This window comes from Lynx rufus, unplaced genomic scaffold, assembly GCF_022079265.1.
Source record: "Lynx rufus isolate CCGP_SWC_20201006 ecotype Redwood Valley unplaced genomic scaffold, mLynRuf1.p SCAF_23, whole genome shotgun sequence".
Lineage (NCBI taxonomy): Eukaryota > Metazoa > Chordata > Mammalia > Carnivora > Felidae > Lynx > Lynx rufus.
Window position 1 is genome coordinate 21460027 of NW_025814838.1, and position 22242 is coordinate 21482268.

Here is a 22242-nt window from a genome sequence, read left to right on the forward strand (position 1 = left end):
GGGAGCGCGCCAGAGCGGCTCCTCTCCGTGCAGCTGCAACCGTGAAAAAGAAAAAGCCCCGAGCAGCACCCCAAACCGCCTTGCCACAGCGCGCGGGGTCCAGCTGCGCGCCCTCTGCCCCCCAGGGCCACCGAGCGCCCAGACCCTGCATCGGCCAGTCCCCGCCGGACCCCTGGCGCACGGGCTAGGCTCCCTCGCGGTGGCTGGCCCCTTTTTCTTCTTTCTTTTTTTTTTTTTTTTTTTGCAACGCTTGCCAACCTGTCAGCTGATGGACCTCATCACCCATAGTGGCGCATGTAGCTCGGCCGCAGCTCGCTCCATTCACGCCGCGCCCCCCCCAGCCGGCCCCCGGCCCCCGGCTACCGGTGCCGGGGGGTAGGCTCGCAGACTTTGGCCGCAACCAGCCCCCGGGGGCCCGCGCCCCTCTCGCCCGGGCCTCGCGCCGCCCGGGGGGCGCTGCAAATAGTCCTTTGTTTACATGCAATTCCTTACTCCGCGGAAGGAGGCCGGGGGAGTGCTGAGTTTTCACCAGCTGTTTCCCGCCTTGAAACAGACATCTGATCAGCTGCAAACACACACACACATACACACGCCCGGGGAGGCAGGCCGGAGAGACCTCCCTCCCGCCCCTCCCGCCCGCCTCCCTCCCCTCGCCGCCGCCGCCGCCGCCGCCAGCATCTGGGACCGGCCGTTTCTGCACCTCCGTCCGGCGCTGCCCTTTGATTCGGATTTCCATCTTGCATTCTCCGGCGGACCGCGGGACCCGGCTCGTGCAGAGGAGGGGGGCCGATCGCTATGGAGTATTTCATGGTGCCCACTCAGAAGGTGCCCTCTTTGCAACATTTCAGGAAAACAGAGAAAGAAGTGATAGGAGGGCTCTGTAGGTGTGTACTCCTCCTCCCCCCCACCCCCTTCCCATGATTGCAGCCCCTGGCCAGCCCGCCTGGGCTGGCGCGCGTGTGCGCACGCATGGCCCGCGCTGCCGACCCCGCTCGCCTTTCTTAGCCTCCGGGGCGGCTACAGCCCCGCGAGCTGGGCTTGCGCCGCCGGGGGACCCTCGTCCCCGGGAACGTGGGGGCCCCGAGCGGCCCTGGTCACTTTTGTCCGCTGCAGGCGGGCGAGTCGCGACGTTTGTAAATTGCAAACAGACCCACGTGGTTCTGCAGCAGTCCCGGCCATGCTTGGTGCTGGTGGCTTTTCCCCCCGCGCTTCCTCCTCCCCCCTCCCGCGGCGGCTTCCTTCCTCTCCCTCCTTCTTCGCTGTCTCTGGGTGCCTCCCTCCAAGGGGGCTTGGGGTGCGCGGGCCGCGCGTGGGGCTGCTGCGCGGTCTGCTACAATGCAGCCACGCCGCGGCTCTGGGAGCGGCGGGGGGGGGGGATCGGGGAGCCGGGTGGTGTGTTTGCTGGGAGCAGGGCTGCGGCGGGGTCGGGGGGCGTGCTCGAGTAGGGGCGCGGGGATGGGTGGGACCCTAGAGGCCGGCGCTGCCGGCCGGGGGCGCCGCGGACTCGGGCACGTTAGCGGCCGCTCGCCCGCTTGCCGCCCGCGCCCGGGCGCTGTTTACTAGCGAGGCCTGGACGTGACTCTGCAGCCCTCTTGGAGTAGGCGGACCTCGGCGCGCCGCCTCGCGGGAGCTGTAGTTCCCCGAGCCCCGCCGGCGCGGCATTGTGGGAGATGTAGGCGCGCCGGGGCCACGCTTTCCTCGCACAAAGCTCGGCTCCCGCGAGCTGGATGGGCCCGGCAGGCCCGGTGGAGGCGCCTTTTGAGGAGGGGGCATCAGAGGCTGCCCTTGGCCTCACAAGGCTGCTGCCTTCCACCCGCCGATCTCGGCTGCAAACTTTCCCATCCACACCCCTTTCCCCCCCACACCCCCACCCCTAGTCAGAAACCGAAACCGTTCAGTCTCCCAGCCGTGTGGGTGTGTGATTCCAGGTCCTCGGCCCTCCCCAGGAGCCACTTTCCAAGTTTGGTCCGGGTTGTTCCAGGTCCACCCTTTACCAAAGGGTGATGGGTGCGTGTGCCACTCGCATTCCATTTCCCTGGACACTGGTTAAAATGCACATGTCCGGAACTCTGATGGCCAGGAGAAGGGCTTGGGCGTCTGCACTGAGCACTGCCTGCGGGACACGGCAGTACAGCGTCTGGGGCTCTCCTGTGTGCCCAAGTGTGGGATCTGCAGCCCCTGTATGGCCTTGCTGCTCCGGGAGCGAAATGGCTCCCTAGGGCTGGGGCCACGTGCTTTGCCGCCCTGGGCAGGCTGGGCGGGGATTGAGGGAGGAGGAGCCGAGGGCGGTGTGGCCCAGGCTGGTGGACACCAGGGGCTGCAGAAATGAGGTTGGGGACGGTTGCTGCTCATGTATACACGCACCCCACCCGCCTCAGGGTTTCTACCTTAACAATTCTCAAGTTCAGGGTGGTGGGCAGCCAGAGGGGTGGCCCTTCCAGAAGGTCTACCTGGAGGACCTAGCTGTAATAAGAAGAAAAAAAAAATTCTGCTGCTCTTAATATGTTCTAGGGATTCGTTTTGCTGGATTTTTCTCATTGGATTTTCACAATCTTCCTCCTGAGTTTGGCAGCCTTGTGATTGCTGTGTGGCATGAGGACACAAGCTTGAGAAGCAAACAGTTACAGCAAGTGGTGGGGCTGGAACTTGAACCCTGATCCCGGAGACCCGTTCCGACCGGGAAGGGCTGGGCACTGGGGAGGTGGGGTTGAGCTGCTCCAGATGCTGTTTGGGCCTGACCCTGGTACAGGCCTGGTACAGTAGGGACCTCTGGCCACCAGGCCTGGGCCTTAGTTGAATCCTCTCTTGGCCTCCTAGGACTCTGGTTTCACTCTGTCCCTGTCCCAAGCCCCCCTTTAGGGGAGTCCAGCAGTCCCCAGGGGCCAAGTGCCATGAGCCTGCCTATCTGTGAGACGGTTGTAAGCCCATGTGCTGGGTGTGGAGTTGGGGCCTCTGGGTTTGTTCGTTTTCAGAAGGAGCTGTGGGGTGAGGTGGGATCAAGTGTGTGGGTGGGGCGGGACCTTTTGGTTGTGTGGACTGGCTTCTCAAGCTGGTGGACTTTGTTCCATCCCTCGGTGCCTGAAGGGCCCCCTGTCTCTCGCATCCTTCTCCCAGATCTACTGGAGGGGGCCGTACTGCACAGTGAGTCCCCGTGTCTCCCCCATCCCCGCATCCCCTTCATATCTGCTCCTGCCCAAACTGTGTGGTCTTGGACTTGTGTCGTCTCAATGATCTCTGCTTCTTTAAAATAGAGCGCCTGTAAAGGTTGGTTGTGTGTGTGGAAAGCACCTGGTATGTGTTCAGATGACACACTCTTGGAAGCAGAGGCATTGTGGTCTTAGAGTGTTTACCTACTGCCCTTGGTGGGGGTGGTGGGGGTGGGAGACCAGTTCCCAGAAGGAGTTAGAGAGCAGCTAGGGGCTTTGGAGTGTGTGCTGGGTCCTTGATCCGTTTTTTGTTTTGTTTTGTTTTATGTTTATTTTTGAGAGAGAGTGCGCGGTAGGGGCAGAGAGAGAGGGGGACAAAAGATAGGCAGCAGACAGCCTGATGCGGGGCTCGAACTCAAACCATGAGATCATGACCTGAATCAAAGTCGGAAGCTTAACTAACCGAGCCACCCAGGTGCCCCCTTGATCTGGTTTTTATGAGGTACTTACTCCGTGCTAGGAACCAAAACTGGCCCTGTCCTAAGAGCTCAGTCTCCTAGTGCTAAAGAGTTGTATCAGTCCCCTAAGAGAGAGCTTGGGTTCTCCTGGAGTCCTGGGTACAAACTTTGGAAAAACACATCATCCTCTTTTTCTCAGTATCTCTCTTTTTTCTTCCTCCCTCCCTCCCTCTCTCTTTTAATAACCTAAGCTTGCTTGCTTATTTATTTATCTTATTTACTTACCTATTTATTTATTTTAGTAATCCCTGCTGGGCTGGAACTCACGACCCCCAAGATTAAGAGTCACATGCTCTACCTGTGTCTTTAATTTTTTTAAGTTAAATTAATTTAATTAACTAATTAAATTAATCTTTAATTTTTTAAATTAAATTATTTATTTACTTTGAGAGAGAGAGAGAGAGCAGGGGAGGGGCAGAGAGAGAGAGAGGGAGACAGAGAATCCCAAGGAGGCTCTGTGCAGAACCTGCTACAGGGCTCGATCCCTTGAACTGAGATCATGACCTGGGCCAAAATCCAGCGGATGCTCAATAGACTGAGCCACTCAGGTGCCCCTTGTCTGTGTCTTTAGATTTCACCCTGATCCTGTGAAGTGAGGCAATGTTTCCCCATTTCACAGGTGGGGAAACTGAGGCTTTGAAAGATGAAGTAGCTAAGCATGGGGTTCCACAGCTAGTAAGTGGCAGGGGTGGTTTGTACTTGAACACAGTTCAGGGAGCTCCGTCTGAGGAGGGGAGGTGAGGGATGAGGTGTTTCTGATGGGAACAGCCTAGACAGGGTTTGTTCTGGGACCAAGGGTAGGGGTGGCAGGCTGGTCAGAGTGTGGTGTATGGATTCAAGCAGCGGGGCTGGGTGAAGGCCCTGGGTTGCTTCAGTACCTGCTGCAGAGGACAAGTGACTTGGACATCCTTGCTGAGGGTCACCTTCTTTCCTGCCTTCCTTTTGGGGTATGGGAGAAATCCCGCTTGGGCTTTCCCACCTCACACTGTAGTCACTGAGTGGCAGGTGTGTGAGTGACTTTGGGCAGTGTAAAATGAGAGTTCTCAGTGGCTAATCTGAGGCTGGAGGCCAGGCATGGGGGTATAGGGGGATGGGAGCTACATGCTTTTGGGCTGGGCAGAAAGGACAGGTACAGGTCAGGATCCTGTCTTGAAGAGTAGCTCCCTGGGTGCCCAGTGGCTCATTCGGTCGGTGTCCGATTTTGGCTCAGGTCATGATCTCGCAGTTCACAGGTGCAAGCCCGGTGTCAGGCTCTGTGCTGACAGCCTGGAGCCTGCCGCGTATTCTGTGGCTCCCTCTCTCTCTGCTCCTCCCTAGCTCACGTTCTGTCTCTCTCAAATAAATAAAAACATTAAAAAAAAAAAAAAAGTGTGCTCCCTTCCCCATAACTTCTGATTGGTATGCTGGTGTTATTCCCAGGGGGCTGTTTGAGGGTACTCTGGTACTTTGAGGGTACCGTGGTGGCAATCTTGGCACCCAGGGCTGGTACCCAAACTTTGCTTGGCCATTGGCTGCCCAGCTCCAGGAGACTGGCTGTCAGAGGGCAGTCTGGGAGAAGCAAGAGACCCTGGGTGTCAGTGGACAAGGCTAACTTCACTGCTCACCTCGGAGTCTGAAGTTGATGTGGAGGGGACAGAGGACCTTACAATTCCTGTAAATCATGTTTACGTGTGCAAAACTTAGAAAGAAATGTGAGAAACTTTCAGGCATTTGCAGAAAAGCCCACTTTATCTAGTACAGTATCTGCGGGATTAGCCGTCCATTATTGGAATCGCTGGTTGGTCAGCAGTCAGGACCCCTGGTTGGCCAGCACTCCCACCAATCAGAACTCCGGGTTTGCCATGATTCCACCAATCAGAATCCCGGATTAGTCAACATTCCACCAATCAGAAACCCTGGTTAGTCCACGTTCTATTAAAGAAACTGTCAGCTGGTACTTCTGGGGCTATTTAGGTGAGTTACCCGGGAGGGTCTTGGTGGCAACCCAAGTCCTCACAAAAAACTGCAGCTTTGGGGTAAAATCTGTTTTCTGGGACTTAAGGGTGCGCTAGGTTAGCCAGCAGCTGGTTTCTGAACCAGGAAGCTGGGCTGATGGACTGGGCAAGAGGGAAAGAATGGATAGAACATTGGGAAGAACCAGGATGAACAAGCCTCTGCTCCCTGCCTGGGTCCTTCATTCTCCTTTGGTCTCCCCGGCTCCTGGGCATTCTGGGGAGAAGGAAGGAGCTGAGGGTCTGCTCCCCAGGGCAGAGGTTTTCGTGGGCAGATGAGCTGGCTGGTTGGGGAAGGTGGGGCTGAACTCTGGTTTCTGGGGGGATGGGGCGGGCAGTTGATGGGACCTGGCTGGGAGGCAGTGGGGGCTGGAAAGTGCAGCTGCACCCTGCTCTGCCTGATGTTTCATGGGCAGGTCACTTCTGTGCCTGCCCCACTGTTTGTCAGGAGGGTCAGGGGCACACTATCTGCCGAGGCCATACACAGGGCTCTGGTAAGCAGTGGGGCCATTTGTGAGCCATCAGTGGTAGAGGGTGCCATCAGCAGGTGAGGGGAGCCGAGCTTTGGCTTGGCATCCGCAGGTGCCTGTTAAGCCCTGGTCTGGCTGTCTGACCTTGGGCTCTTCCCTTCCTCAGACCTTGGATTCCTCATTGCAACACAGTTACCCAGCTGGGTGTCCATGGGAGTCAGATGGGAATAATGTAAATGTTCTCCATGATGGTTGTGCATACCCCGTGCTTTGTCCTTTCTACAGGGTCAACTGTCATCTGTCTGTCTGGGTGTCTGGCTTTGTGGGACGGTGCAGAGCCCACTCTGTCCTGTGGGTAAGAGCAGGGCTCTGGGATCAGGGTTCAAGTCCCAGCCCCACCACTTGCTGGAACTGTTCCCTTCCCAAGTCTATGTCCTCAACCCACACAGGAATCATAAGGCCACTGGACTCAGGAAGATTGTGACAACTCAGTGAGAAAATTCCAGCAAATTGAGTCAGCATAGAACTCAAGACTTTTTTTTTTTTTTTTTTTAAGTAAGCTGTATGTCTAACATGGGGCTCAAACTCACAACCCCAAGAGTCACATGTTCTACTGAGCCAGCCAGGCTCCCCATTCCACCTCTGTAATCCACCCACTACAGAGGGTCTCGAGGGCACTTCCAGACCAGGGGAGCCTGGACTAGGTTCTAACGCCCCCAAGGGACAGGCAAGCCACTGCATATCAGGTCTCTGACCTGTATCCTCTCCATTGCTGCCTCCAGCCACCCCGTCCACCTGTCCACTTCCACTGTAGGGGCAGGGAAACTGGGAGAAGTGAGGTGCCCCTGGCCCAGAAGTCGGGACCCAGATGACTGGCAGTCTTACTCTAAAACTCTGTCCCATCTCACTCTGCGTCCTAAGCCTCATCTGTAAAGAAAGGGTTGTGGACCCCTTTCCCAGCATCGATATTCCATAGGCCCTGTGAGGAAGCTGCACCCTGAAGGAGGGGGCCCAGGGAGGCCTCGAGGGTGCTGGTGGAGGAGAGGGCTTGTCTGCGGGCCCCCAGCTGCAACTGATGTGGAGCCTGCTCTTAGCCCACCCTCCATGGACTACCCTCTCTGTCAGGAGAGGAGGCCAAGGCCCAGGATGGGGCAAAGACAAGTCCAGGGTCCTGCAGGCCTGCAGTGGGACAGCTGAGGTGGGCCAGGGGCGGGCAGGAAAAGCCTTGCCTCCCTCCAGCTGTTGCAGACTCGTTCTCCTGGCTTTCTGAGTAAATTTCTTTCTGTCTGGGAGTGGGCATGGGGGCTTGGGCACCTCTTGGAGCTCAGGGTTCCCATCAATGGAACAAGGCTGCCTGCGGTTCTTTCCCCATTCCTCCAGAACCAGGGGGGTGAGCTCTCTTGGCCCAGGCCTGGACCGGGTCACCCCAGGAGGGCCCCTCAGGAAGAAGCCAGGGCTGTGGCTTTGGGTGGGGCCGGTGGCCTCTTCTGGGAGCCCAGCATCTGGAAGCCATCAGGCCAGGGGCGGGGGGAGTTTCAGAAGAGGGCCGGGAAAGGGGGGAATGCCTCCTCCGGGCCACACACAGGCCCGCCCCTCGGGAGCAGTGGCGTTGGGCCCACAGGCCCCGCTGCCGTCTCTGCCTCCTGCCAATGCCTCTGGGCCCATAGCCTCTCCCCCTTCCGCTGGCTGCCTTCTCTCTCACCCCACCGGCTGCTGCTCCTGTAAGGTGCAATCACACGATAGGCAGTAACATTGCCCACTGCGTGCTGGGAGCCTTGCTCCTCTGGCACAGGGCCTGCCTCTTGGGGTGGGTGGGTTTGGGGGAGAAGTGTCTCCAGGGGTGGTGGGCCTGGCGTCCCCTTCTTGGAGTGAGTGGTTCCTGTCTCCGTTTTGAAGTCTTAGCGTGGGGTGTCTGGGGCCGGGCTGGGGACTGGCAGATGAGTGTGTGGCTGGAAATATGACTGTGGGGATGGGGAACCATCTTCCTCAGTCCTCAAGCCTGCAGTGCTGAAGGAGGGGGTCCAGGTGCACAGTAAGACACTCCGAGGTGTCCCAGGGACAGGTGTCTCCAACTGCTCTTGGGACCACCTGCATCAGAATCACAGAGATTCTTGTTAACCCTTCAGGCTTCCGGCCGCACCCACAGCTGCCACACACGGGGCCGGGACCTGGGGCTGAGTGCGTCCCAGGACGTACAACTCCATCACCCTCCTGATCTGCTGGGGGCATAGGCATCTGACAGATCTGGCATCTTCTGCAGTGGAGGGATGAAAGTTACACTGGAGTTACACTGGGCCCTCTGGAGATGAATTGTGAAGACAGGGTCCCATGGGGGCAGGGCACGGAGGGCACCCGGCCTGAGCATGTCTGTGTCCTTCCCTGCAGCCTTGCCAACATTCCACTGACCCCTGAGACGCAGCGGGACCAGGAGCGGCGGATTCGGCGGGAGATCGCCAACAGCAACGAGCGGAGGCGCATGCAGAGCATCAACGCGGGCTTCCAGTCCCTCAAGACCCTCATCCCCCACACAGATGGAGAGAAGCTCAGCAAGGTGGGCTGGGGCCCGGAAGGCTTCCTGGAGGAAGTGGTTGGCTCAAGCGGGGAGAAGAAAGCGAGCTCTGGCAGACGTTGCCTGCCTGGGTCCCTGACTTGTCCCTCCCACCCTCAGGCAGCCATTCTCCAGCAGACGGCGGAGTACATCTTCTCCCTGGAGCAGGAGAAGACCAGGCTCCTGCAGCAGAACACACAGCTCAAGCGCTTTATCCAGGTAGCGCCCCGCGGAGGCCGCCTGCTACCTCAGTGCCCCGCCCCGCTCCTGACTCCGTTTCCCTGGTGTGGGCGTGTCCCGGCTCAGCGGTGGCTTGGGACTCCCGTGTGGTTGCGGGTCGAATCTTCCCCACCGACCTGCCTACTTGAGGCATTTGCCTTCCTGCCTGGGCCTCAGTTGACCCATCGGTCAAGTGCAGTGGGCTGGGCTCTGGAAGGAACCAGGTGATTTCTAGAATCACCTTTCTGGCCTTTGTTGGATTTGCAGAACGGGGTTCCCTGGGCTTGACAGCCTTGGGGGGCTGTGAAAGAGCCCCCTGACTCCCCTGTTGGTGGTGGTGGTGTCAGTAGTATGTGGGTGTCACGGCGCACTCACTGGCCCCTTGGGGTCTCCAGGAGCTGAGCGGCTCATCCCCCAAGCGGCGGCGGGCAGAGGACAAGGATGAGGGCATCGGCTCGCCGGACATCTGGGAAGACGAGAAGGCAGAGGATCTGCGTCGGGAGATGATCGAGCTCCGGCAGCAGCTGGACAAGGAGCGCTCGGTGCGCATGATGCTGGAGGAGCAGGTGAGGCTCTCGGGTGGACCCGGCTTCGCATGGGGGGGCTCAGTGACCTGCCCTCGGGGGGTCACTGTCTGCATGGGTTTGAGGGACATGCGTCAGAGGCTCTCACGGGACTGGAATAAAACACGGCTGCAGTAAAGGCCGCGTGCCAACGGTGGGCACCAGGGAGGGGGATTGGGCCGGTTCCAGAGAGGCTGCTTCACGGCTTCTCCGTGCAAGTGACTGGAGCCAAGGTGGGGAGGTCAAGTCTCACAGTTAACCACGCGGAGAGAGGAGAAGGGTGCACCACGCAGCACAGCAGGGGCCGGAGCCTCGAGATGGGAGGGATCAGGGCATGAGGGAGGCCATGGCTGGAGAGGAGATGAGTCACGGCGGGTCTGGCAGGCTGTGCTAAGGACTTTGGTCTCTACCCCGAGGGTGGACCAGCTCCATGTGAAGGTTTGCAGCGGGGGCGAACGGCCTCTTGGCGAAGGGCAGAGCTTGGGGAGGCTGACCGCAGCAGTCCCGCGGGCCCTGCACAGAGGCTGGGGGGCGCTGGGAATGTGGTCTGGGGCCCGTCCCCCCAGCCTGTTGCTCTGCCCCCAGGTGCGCTCGCTGGAGGCCCACATGTACCCAGAAAAGCTCAAGGTGATTGCACAGCAGGTGCAGCTGCAGCAGCAGCAGGAGCAGGTGCGGCTGCTGCACCAGGAGAAACTGGAGCGGGAACAGCAGCACCTGCGGACCCAGGTGAGCAGGCGGCATCTGCGAGGGGCTCTGCGCCGCGAGCGACATCAGTGCCTCTGGGGCCCCGCGTCCCTGGGTGCCCAGTGTCCTGCACACATTATTGCATTGAGTCCTCCTAGCAGCCCTTCGAGGCCTGAGCTTTTATTCTCCCCGCTTTACTGGTGGCAAAACTGAGGCACAGAAAGGTTAAATTCCATGCCCACTCACGACCCTCAACGACGTGGCTCTCTGAACGCAGAGTCCACGCTCCTGCCCACCACTGTCCTTGTTAGATGTTGACGTGCTTGCCTGGTGCTGGAGAGGGAAGGGGCCACAGGATCTCAGATGACCGGAAGCCCCTCTCTGCACTGCCTTTTCCTCATTTCTTAAAATAAGAGGGGTGGGCCACACACTGGCTGGCCCCTTGGGAGTGAAGGAGTTCAAAGGTGGTGGCGGTTGGCAGAGGCTGTGTCTAGGCAGCGGGCAGAGTGTTTGGGGGCCTTCCCGTGCTCTCCGTGAGGGTCCTCAGGGAAAGGGCAGTTCCTGGAACCTTTGGAAAAAGACTGAGGGCCTCTGTCTTGCAGCTGCTGCCCCCCCCGGCCCCTACCCACCACCCTACAGTGATCGTGCCGGCGCCACCCCCTCCCTCCCACCACATCAACGTCGTCACCATGGGCCCCTCCTCGGTCATCAACTCTGTTTCCACGTCCCGGCAAAATCTGGACACCATCGTGCAGGTACCTGGGCTTAAGGAGGAGGCAACATGTCGGGGGAGCGGGGGTGGGGGCGCGAGATGTGTGAGAGCCACAGGCTGTAGGGGATCGAGACGGGGCTTGAATACAGCAGGAAGAAAGGCTGGCAGCTGAATGTCTCCATTCCCTAGTTTCCCTTTCTGTGTCTGCCGTGGGAGGTGGCTCTGGAGAAGGTTTGGGGCAGAGACGGGGACAGCATGGCCTGGAAGACCCTGTCTCTTCCTCCTTGGGGTTTGCTGAAAGGGTTCTTTGCTCCCGAGCCCCCTAGTGTCAAGTTCCTGCATCTAGGTCTTGGTTGGCTCCAGAGTCTCCTCTCAGCTCCATCTGCCAGGACCTGGGATAGGATGCAGGTGGCAGTGGCTGGGTGGGGGACAGATGCAGCCTCCTGCACAGGACTGTGCAGCCTCCTGCACAGATGATTGGCACTGTGGGTCAGGCCTGAAGTCTCTGCTGTGCCCCACTCAGGGTGGCATCCCTTGGGAGAACCCAACAGCATCCCAAAGAAAGAAAAACAATGAAACAAACAAACAAAAAAGCCCAAATGAAAAAAAAGCCCATCAACCCCTGCAACTTTACTTGCACATAAATGCAGCAAATTGAAGAATAAAGTTAATAACAGAGACCTCCCATAAGTGAACAGGCAGACTTTGAAATGTATAAATGAGAGATGCATGTGACTTCCAGGCGGCCCTGAACTGTGATCTCCAAGGCGTTTTGCAGCTCAGCAGAGGAGTTCCAAATGTTTGTTTCCCCCGTATTCTGGCAGGCCGGCCACTGTCTTGCCAGGCTTATTTCTGGATATTTCTGTGTGTGTGTGTATGTATGTGTGTGTGGGGGGGGGGGAGGGGGGCATAGTGGCTGTCCCAGTGTCCCCAGCCACCCTCATCGCAGCCTGCCACCTCCCCCCGCCCACCAGGCGATCCAGCACATCGAGGGCACCCAGGAAAGGCAGGAGCAGGAGGAGGAACAACGACGAGCCGTCATCGTGAAGCCAGGCCGCAGCTGCCCGGAGGCCCACGCCTCCGACACTGCCTCCGATTCGGAGGCCTCGGACAGCGACGCCATGGACCAGAGCCGGGAGGAGCCAGCAGGGAATGGGGGGCTTCCCTGACCACCCCCCAGCCCTCCTCTCCCCTCTTGGAGCTGGAGGGGGCCGGGGGGCAGCTACAGGGAGCAAACGCAGGTGAACGAGTGAGGAATTTTTACAAAATTACAACGTCATTTGGGTCTCTTTTATGACCTCTTTTTCAATACTGTAAATCGACCTTTGAGCGAAGCCACCCGACCTGAGGTCCCCGGGGGCTGGGGTGGCAGGGGCATGTTGAGCACCGGGACACCTGGGGCTGGGCCTCGCCCCGGAGGCTGGGGGAAGCTGACACAGGTGCCTGGCCTCTCTCCGCCAAAAAGCATTTTTTCATTTAAACATGTTTTTAAGAACAGGGAAAAATCAAACAAAACCCCAAGGTATGCTGCCCTCCCCAGAGCCAGCCCTAGACCGGCAGTTTCTGACTCCTTCCCTCCTCTTTTTGTTTTTTTCCTTTCTCCTTTAAGCACTTACATGGGTTGGGGGTCTGGCTGGGTCGGAGCTCTCTGGGGACCCCGGGGGTCTACGTTGCTTCTCGGTTGGGGTTTGCTGCTGCCCTTCTCCCCTCCCCTCCCGGCCTCGGCTCAGCTCGAGGATTTCCCCACCACCACCCAGCCCCACCCCTCCCTCCAGGTTTCCCATCTTCTACCCCAAAAATGTCTTTGTCTCTCTCTTTTTGTTGTTTGTTGTTGGTTCCTTTTGGTTTTGGTTTTTTATCTTTTTGTTTTGTTTTTGTTTTGTTTTTTTTTGTTTTTTTTTATTTTTGTTTTTTTTTTTTAAACAATTTTGAGGTCTTTGTGTTCAAGGAGAAGCTATTATATTTTGTTAAGAAAGTGGGGGGAAAAACCAAGAGGCCACCGTGCCTTTATAAAGAAACAAAATAAAGTTTGTACTTTGTTTTTTAGATTCTGTGTCTGTGGGGTGTGTGCTGTCCTGAGGAGCCGGGAAAGGCTTCCCAGACTAGAGTATGGGGTGCTCTGGGGGCCCACAAGAGGGGCCTGGATGTGGCTGAGCAGTGACTTTCCCCAGCTGGAGTGTGGTGTTGTAATGAGATATCAGGGCCCCCAGACTCCCTGGAATGATTCCTGGGATTGTCCAAAGATGGGAGATGGTGTTGGGAGTGGGAGGGGTGGCTCCTGGCTCCTTGGTGGGGGGCAAGGAGAGAAGGAACCACCAAGCCACAGCTTCCTATCTCTTAGAGAAAGGACACAGGATGTTCAGGGGTCCTGGTAGTCCCTGGGCTTTGCCACTTCCTCATCTTGCGTAACCTCCCTGAACCTCAGTCTCCCCACCTATAGAAAGGAAGTCAGTTCCTCCTTGGGCGAGCTAGTTGATCTTTGGGCATCAGGTTCTTCATCTGAAGTTGGAAATTACTGGCACAGGGGCATTTCGTCTTATTGGATAGGGAGGTAGACTTTTAACTTTTTTTTTTTTTTTTTTTTAAATCTTGTGAGAGAGAGATCAAGAGCAGGGAAAGGACAGAAAGAGGGGGAGAGAGAGAAAGAATCCCAAGCAGGCTTTGCGCCATCTTTGCAGAGCCTGACACGGGGCTTGACCTCACAAACCCTGACCTGAGCCGAAGCTAAGAGTTGGACACTTAACCTTCTGAGCCGCCTAGGTGCCCTGGACCTATAACTCTCTTAATCCTCTGTGGCCAGAGCCAGCTTTACAAAGTGTCCCTCTTGGCTTGCTTTTCCTCATGCGCATATTGTGACAGGTATGTGGGCACTGAGGCCAGAGCAGAATAGCGAGTTCACATCTCGTCCCCACAGTGAATGCTTCTAGACATTGAATAGAAGGTAGGCAGGAGGCTGAATTTTTTTTTTTTTTTTTTAGAAATTGTAATTTTTTGTTGTTGAAATTCACATAACTTAAAATTAAGTATTTTAAAGTGAACAATTCAGAGGCATTTAGTATATTCACATTGTTGTACAACCGCCACCTCTGTTCACTTCCAAAACATTTCTATCACTCCGAAATGAATTCCTTATCCCCTAATGGGTCTCTCCCCATTCCTCCCTCCTCCCAGCCCTTGGCAAACACCAATCAACTGCTTTCTGTTTTTAGTGTTAAAAAAAATTTTTTTTTAACATTTATTTTTGAGAGAGAGAGACAGAGCGTGAGCAGGAGGGGAGGGGCAGAGAGAGAGGGTGACTCGGAATCCGAAGCAGGCTCCAGGCTCTGAGCTGTCAGCACAGAGCCTAGCCCCGGGCTCCAACCCACAAAGTGTGAGATCATGACCTGAGCCAAGTCAGATGCTTAACCAACCGATCCACCCAGGCGCCCCTCTGTTTTTAGTGTTTTAAAAAATGAAGGTGTAATTTCCATTTGGTGAAATTCACTTTTTAGTTTTTGGTTGTGTGAGTTTTGATAGATACATACAGTTGTGGAACCATCACCCCAATCAAGGTATTAGTTTCCTCCTCACTGTTCCCCATTGTCCCTTTGTGTAGTCCAGACCCCGGCAACCACATTGATCTGTTCCTATGTATGGTTTTGCCTTTTCTAAAATGTCATATAATTGGGATCATACAACGTTTAGCCTTTTGAATCCAGCTTCCTTCAGTTAGCATTCTAACTGTAATTTTCTTTTTGGGGGTCTATCTAGCTTAATTCACAAAGTTACATTAAAATGCGTGTCTGAAGGGAGGGGCTTAGCTAGGATCTGAGTGGGGACGGCCCTTTTCCAAGGCCAGTCGAGCTACCCTTTTCTCTGCCAGGTGCAAAGCGCGCTGGACGGGTTCCGTCCTGCTCCTAAGAGGATCAATAGAGGGCGCCGTGGGCCCAGAACGCGAGGCCCAGCGAGGGCCGAGGCTCCGCCTCTTTCCGGTGCCCGCGGGTCTGCTCAGCTCCTATAGGCCAGAGGAGGAACTTGGGGGCGGGGCCGGAAAGTCCCCTCGTCTGACCCGCAGTGGCGCGCCCCTAGACTCCAGGCGAGCTCCCCAGCAGGCGGCGGAAGTCAGGGGCGCGGGCGCGGCCCCGCCCCTTCCCGGACTAGTCCCCCGCCCCCACCCCGGCGCGCATGCTCTTTGGCGCTTGAGGTGGCCTTGCGCGGGCTCCGGCCCGCCTGTTCCTCTGGTCCCGCCTCTGATCCCGCCCCCGCGCGCTCTCACGCACGCCCCGTACGCAAACGCCGCAAACGTGCGGCTTCCTCGTGTTCCCCGCTCGGAGGCGCTCGCCCACTTAATCCTGCGCCCGCCTGCGCCGAGGACGCGCCCTGCGGAAGAGGCCGCAGTGAAAAGAACAGGTGACGTTTATTTTAAGCCACAGTATCCGCAACATTGTGATTTCAGGTGATGAATGTAAGAAGCTACGGACAAAATACCTCAGTCTTTTCTTCCTGCCATGTTTGGAAACCTTGTATGCATCCTGCCCTGACCGCATCTACGTAGGGATGGCCATGGGCCCGAGGCTAGCAGCCACGCGTGGGGCAGCAACAGGGTCCGGGGCCAGCAGCCACGCGTAGGGAAACGACAGGGTCAAGGGTCAGCAGTCACGCGTGGGGCAGCGACAGGGTCCAGGGTCAGTAACTACATGTAGGGTGGCTCTGGTCCAGGGTAAGCAGCCACGTGTGGTTTAGAAACAGGGTCCAGGGTCAGCAGCCACGTGTTGTGTGGCTCCGGTCCAGGTGGCCACCCACCTGCGGGCCAGGCCTGGTGGTCTGGAAGGGCATGGTGTCCTGCAGGCTTTGTGCATACTGGCCTGGGAGGAGGGATAAGGGAATATGTGGCAATGGGTTGGTGTAGGACTTCCAAGTCCTGCTAAGAAGCTTGGATTTTATATCTTGTGAGGGGTTGGGCATCTAGGAAGGACATGATCAAGGCCATGTTCAACAAAACCTCTTTTTTTTTTTTTAAAGTTTATTTATTTATTTATTTTTGAGAAGAGCACAAGCAGGAGAGGGGTAGAGTGAGAGGGAATAAAACAGAATCTGAAGTAGGTCCCAGGCTCTGAGCTGTCAGTAGACAGCTCTGATGCAGGGCTCGAACCCACAAACGGTGAGATCATACCTGAGCCGAAGTGGGTTGCTTAACCGACTGAGCCACCCAGGCTCCCCAACAGAACCTCTTTACTGAAATATTGCATGATACATACTCAGAAGTGTAGCTTATGTGTTTAGCTCCGTGAATTTTCACAAACTCAATATATATCCATGTACCCAGCACCCCACCCAAGCTCTCAAGTGGTTTATTTTTTCTAAACTTTCAAAACAATTGTGGAAATAATTAGAGGTACAGGGAGGTGGTACTGTGTACCCTTCCCTGGACCTCCACCAGTGGTAACATCTTGGATTCCTTAAGTACAACACCAAAACCAGGTAATTGTGATTGGTGCAGTGCACTAGGCTTACTCAGATTTTACCGGTTTTACGTGCTTTCGTTTATGTACGTGTGTATGTAGTTACGCATCATTTTGCACCAGCCATGTGTGAGTTGCTCTTCATCCTTACCAGCAATCGATATTGTCAGAACATTATGACATATGGGGCATCTGGGTGGCTCAGTTGGTTAAGCATCCGACTCTTGATTTAGACTCAGGTCATGATCTCATGGTTCATGAGTTCAGTCCCTAGGTTGGGCTCTGTGCTGACAGCTTGGAGCTGTCTTGGGATTCTCTCTCTCCCTCTTGCTCTGCCTCTCCCCTGTATGCAAGCATGTGCACTGGTTCTCAAAATAAACAAACCTAAAAAACATAATGACACATATTCAGCCATTCTGGTAGGTGTAGAGTGAAACCTCCACTGTTGTAATTTCTATCACTATGGACTAGTTTTGCCTATTTAATTTAATTTATTTATTAAAAAAGTTTTTTTAATGTTTATTTTTGAGAGAGAGAGAGAGAGACAGAGCATGAATGAGGGAGGGGCAGGGAGAGAGGGAGACACAGAATCCGAAGCAGGCTCCAGGCTCTGAGCTGTCAGCACAGAGCCCGATGCAGGGCTCGAACCCACAAGACTGCGAGATCACGACCTGAACCGAGGTCGGATGCTCTGAGCCACTCAGGTGCCCCTAATTTTTTTTCATGTTTATTTATTTATTTTGCGAGGGAGAACGGGGGAGGGGCAGAGAGCATGGGGGAGAGGCAGAGAGCTTGGGGGAGAGAGGATCCTAAGCAGGTTCTGTGCTGAAAGCCCAACACAGGGCTCCATCTCATCCAGGAGATCATGACCTGAGCCTTAATCAAGAGTCGGATGCTTAACCGACTGAGGCACCCAGGTGCCCCTAGTTTTGCCTATTTTAGATCTTCATGAAAATCATATAGTACTTATGCTCTTCTTGTCTGGCCTTTTCTGCTCAACACAGTGTCTCTAAGGTTCGTTTATGTTTTTGTGTGTATCAGCAGTTTATTGATTTTTATGGCCAACTGTATTCCCTGGTGTGAATATACCACAGTTGATTTAGGCATTTGCCCAGCAGCAGACTTACAGGTTGTTTCCAGCCTACAGCTATCATGAATATGTTTTAGAATATACTGTCCTCCAAAATAGATTGTGCCAATTTCCCCTTCTCCTCTCTGAGTGGGAGCTGGGAAAGTGGCACTGGAGGAGAAAATACATCCTGAGCACGTACCATTGACCCTCTGTGGTGGTGGCTTCTTTGGGAAGGGACTGGGCATTCTTGGTTCCTGGTGGCCTCCCCTGGCCTATTTTAAGCGTTTCTGTTGGGAAAAACCTCATGGAAACGCTTGTCTGCTCTGATGTACTCAAGGATCAGTGCATTTTACGGCATCCTTCTTAAGAAAACCCTCGGAAGAAATTCCTGTGGAGGCTCAGTAGCAGAAATAATTTCATTTCTCCTGAGCTATTGGTTTGTTCTTATTTTAAGGACACCGTGAATTGGCAACTGATCAAGTTACACACGTGCGAGGTCCTTACATATCAAGTGCCGTTTGCTTTTGTATCAGCTTTACGAATCGCTCCATTTTGTGTGCTGGCCTCTGTGTAGTTTTCAGTCCTTGCTTTCCTGTTATACTTTATGAATACCTGGGAGCCACGTTTATGCTTTTCTGTCGCAGGTGGGGTGTAATGAATCAGTCACTTAACGCCATGACTCGGGGGCATCTTTGGCAGAGGAGCAGTTGCCCTGGCTCTGGGTGGTGTTGGAAGGGTTGTCTAGCAGAAGTGGGAGCCTTCCTGTGACCTCAGCCTCCTTGGCTGTTGATGAACTGGCCTCATACTGGCTTCAGACAAGCATGTAAAGCACCAGCAAACCCTCCAGCTGCCTCTGAAGCTGGCTGCCGTGTCATCCTTTGCCCCAGATTTTGTTGGCTCTGGCTCCACCTTGTCCCACCCCAGCCCTTCCCAATGTCCCTTCTTACCCCGCTGCCTGTGTGCCTTCTTGGATGCTGCTGACCTTGTCATGTCTGTCATTTTCATTCTCTCTTGAGTTTTGCTCCCTCTCCCCTTGCCCTACAAGTCCTTGGCTGGGAGTAGAGTTGGTATCACCCCTGCCTTGATCCCCTCTCTTCTCTGGCCCTGCCATATTCCAAGTTTCTTGTGTTGATGGACAGGAGCGTGTGCTGACCAGGAGGAGGGGGTAGGACCGGGGGCTGCGGCTCCTAAATGCAGCAGCTGTAGAAAGGAATGTGCTCCCCAAACCCACTCTCCCCCTGCCACACCCTGGGTGCTGTAAAGGAGCTGGGAGTGACAGCTGCAGAGCTTCCTGAATTAGGGGGCCTAAGTCACAGGTTCCCCCGCGGGGCCGCCTGTTTTAGCGGATAGCCTCAGGATCAGATTAAGGAGGAGGCAGGAAAGTGACTGGAAGAAGGCTGCAGGTGCTGCACACGTCTCAGAGATCAGCTCTCTCATTGCGTCTCGCCCTGTGGCAGATAAAGAGGATGTTCCGAAAATGCCAAGAGAGAATTGATGAAAATCTCCTGTTCTCCTATTGAGAGAAGAATGTATTAGTAGGGCTGGGCAGGCACTGAAGGTCAATGGGGGGCTGCTGGTTTGAGATCAGGGGAGAGGCATTCTCCATTCTCCAGGGAATCCTCGTGGTGCCTGTCCCTGGCCTTCAGCAGGAAGGTGGGGTGGCAGGTGTGGTGACCTGGAGCACTCTGGCTGGTTCTGGGCCTCACATCGTATTCAAAAGAGCAGAACTAGCACTCTCTGGTAGTGAGTTCCCTGTACCCGGAGGTGTTCAGTCGGAGGCTGGATAGAGTTTTTTGTGGAGGGGATTCCTGTAATGGATGGGAATTTGGGTCCTTCTAAGGATAAATGGGACAATATGGTGAAGGTTGCTTTCTGCACTGTGTTAGCACTGAGTATGGAGCAGATCCAGATGCAGAGGCCTGCCTGGTAGGGTCCGACCTCGTTTTCTCAGTCCCTCAAGGAACTGTTGAGGTACGGATTGACCTAGGAAAAAAATCAGTGGCCAAAGAGGGACCAAACTGCAGGGACTATGTGAGGCTGAGGACCCTTAGGCAGAGGCTCTGGCAGCTTCTGTCCAAAGAACGAGCTGGGGAGAGGGCCAGGCCTTGCTCTGGGCAGACAGCGGCAGCCCCGGAGGGTGGGTGATGTGGGGTGAAGCCGGTGTGGAGCTCTTACAGGGCAAAGTGAGGTCTCTTTAAGAATTATGACCTGGTATGGGAATGCAAGCTGGTGCAGCTACTTTGGAAAACAGTGTGGAGGTTCCTCAAAAACCTAAAAATAGAACTACCCTCTGACCCAGCAATTGCACTACTAGGCATTTATCCATGAGATACAGGTGTGCTGTTTCGAAGGGACACACGCACCCCCATGTTTATAGCAGCACTATCAACAACCAAAGTATGGAAAGAGCCCAAATGTCCATCGATGGATGAATGGATAAAAAAGATGTGGTACATTTATACGATGGAGTATTACTCGGCAATCAAAAAGAGTGTTATCTTGCCATTTGCAACTACGTGGACGGAACTGGAGGGTATTATGCTAAGTGAAATTAGAGAAAGACAAAAATCATATGACTTCACTCCTATGAGGACTTTAAGAGACAAAACAGATGAACATAAGGGAAGGGAAACAAAAATAATATCAAAACTGGGAGGGGGACAAAACAGAAGAGACTCATAAATATGGAGAACAAACAGAGGGTTACTGGAGGGGTTGTGGGAGGGGGGATGGGCTAAATGGGTCAGGGGCATCAAGGAATCTTCTCCTGAAATCATTGTTGCACTATATGCTAACTAATTTGGATATAAATTTTTAAAAATAAAAAATAAAATAATAAAAAAAAGAATTATGACCTGGGAGGGGCACCTGGGTGGCTTAGTGGTTTAAGGGTCCACGGTCCGACTTTGGCTCAGGTCATGATCTCGCGGTTTGTGTTTCGTGGTTCGAGCTCTGCATTGAGCTCTGTGTTGATAGCTCAGAGTCTGGATCCAGATTCGGATTCTGAGACTCTGTGTCTCCCCCTCTCTGCCCCTCCTCCACTTGTGCTCTGTCTCTGTCTCTCAAAAATAAATAAACATTAAAAAAGTTAAAAAAAAAAAAAAAAAGAATTATGACCCGGGAGTTTCTCTTCAATTGAGTCTACCCTCCTTTTTAATCTCTCACTTTCCAAACCGGGTGCCTTTTACTTTGATGTTTAAAAATTGTGGTTAAAATTTACCATTTTAATCCTTTGTGATTTTTAATTCAGTGGTATGAAGCACATTCACAGTGTGGTGCAACCATCAGCACTGTTCTTCTCCAGAATGTTTTCATTATTCTAAATAGAAACTCTGTATCCATTAAACGCTAACACCCCCCCTCCCCCCCCCCCCCCCCCCCCCCGTGCTCCCTTCCCTCCACCCCTGGCACCCACCATCTACTTTGACTTTTTTTTTTTAGTCTTTTTGACTTTTCTAGATGCCTCATATAAGTGCATTCATGCAATATCTATCTCTTATGAACTGACTTGTGTCCCCCCAAAATTCATGTTGAATTCCTAACTCCTAGTATCTCAGAATGTGACTGTACTTGGACACAGGGTCTTTACAGAGGTGATTACGGTAAAATGAGGTCACACGGGTGTGCCCTGGTCCAAGGTGATTGGTGTCCATACAAGAAGAGGAGATTAGGACACAGATGACACAGACCAAGAGATGACCATATGAGAAGGACACAGTGAGGAGACGCAGTGGCTCCACAAAGCCAAGGAGAGAGGCCTCAGAAGAAATCACACCTGCTGGCACCTTGATCTTGGACTTCCAGCCTCCAGAACTATGAGAAATAAATTTCTGCTGTTTAAGCTGCCCGGTCTGCAGCGTTTTGTTATGATGGCCTCAGCAAACAAATACATTGCCCTTTTGTGACTGGCTTATTTCATTTAGCATTAGCATTTCGGACGCTCATCCGTGTTGTCGCACATATTAGAATTTCATTTTTTTTATAAATTTTTTTTAACCTTTATTTTTGAGACAGAGAGAGACAGAGCATGAACGGGGGAGGGGCAGAGAGAGAGAGGGAGACACACAATCGGAAGCAGGCTCCAGGCTCCGAGCCATCAGCCCAGAGCCCGACGCGGGGCTCCAACTCACGGACCGCGATATCATGACCTGAGTTGAAGTCGGACGCTTAACTGACTGAGCCACCCAGGCGCCCCTAGAATTTCATTTTTTATGGCTGAATAATATCCCACTGTAGGGATAGACCACATTTGGTTCATGTGTTCATCTGCTGATGGACGCTTGGGTTGTTTATTGTGCTGCTGTGAACATGTCTCTGCAAGGATCTGTTGGAGTCCAAATGGGGTGTCCTGAAATCACATGCAGTGAGCCCTTTATACAGTGCGCAGCTCACATTTTCCCTTCCAGCCTGGTCTGGAGTCTGGCCCTTCAGCCTGTGTCTCCCTGTTCTCCCCCACAACCCTCCACCACCTTTCACCAACACACCAATTCCTCTCTTCCCCTGATGGCATTCACTCCGATCAATGGGAGAAGTTGTGGCTTTGTGAGTCAGGCACGTCCGGGTTCACATTCAGACCACTCCGCTCTTAGGAGGTGATGTTGAACAAGTTACTGCAGCAGTCTGAGGCCTCAGCCTTCTCATTGTGGCATGGTGGTGGCATGCCCACTTCTCGTGACAGGTGAAGCGCCTGGCCCAGAGCAGGGGCATCATTGACTTTGACTTCCTTTTCTCTCCCAGGTCCAGTACTGCCCCCTCCCTTCATGGTTGACGGAAGGCTCAGTGCTGGTGTGTTAGGGTTCTCCCAAGAAATAGAGCCAGTAGGATGTATGTGTATAGAGAGAGGTCGAGGGGACCGGAAGGTTGGAAATCCACAGGGAT

At 54.4% G+C, this 22242-nt stretch overlaps 1 protein-coding gene across 1 annotated transcript; it reads left to right on the forward strand.

Annotated features, from left to right (window-relative positions):
• The first annotated feature begins 467 nt into the window (after positions 1-467).
• TFAP4 (transcription factor AP-4) lies at positions 468-12696 on the forward strand. The gene is made up of 7 exons (XM_047087733.1): positions 468-884; positions 8511-8676; positions 8794-8892; positions 9288-9458; positions 10041-10181; positions 10742-10894; positions 11826-12696. The coding sequence occupies exons 1-7, from the start codon at positions 796-798 to the stop codon at positions 12018-12020; spliced, it is 1014 nt and encodes a 337-aa protein (XP_046943689.1). The 5' UTR covers positions 468-795; the 3' UTR covers positions 12021-12696.
• The last annotated feature ends 9546 nt before the right edge of the window (positions 12697-22242 follow it).

Excerpts from the sequence above, each read along its gene's own strand:
- TFAP4 (XM_047087733.1), top strand. The coding sequence starts at position 796 with ATGGAGTATTTCATGGTGCCCACTCAGAAGGTGCCCTCTTTGCAACAT. Across the intron at positions 8,893-9,287 it reads AGCTCAAGCGCTTTATCCAG|GAGCTGAGCGGCTCATCCCC; the intron begins GTAGCGCCCCGC and ends TGGGGTCTCCAG. Across the intron at positions 10,182-10,741 it reads AGCAGCACCTGCGGACCCAG|CTGCTGCCCCCCCCGGCCCC; the intron begins GTGAGCAGGCGG and ends TCTGTCTTGCAG.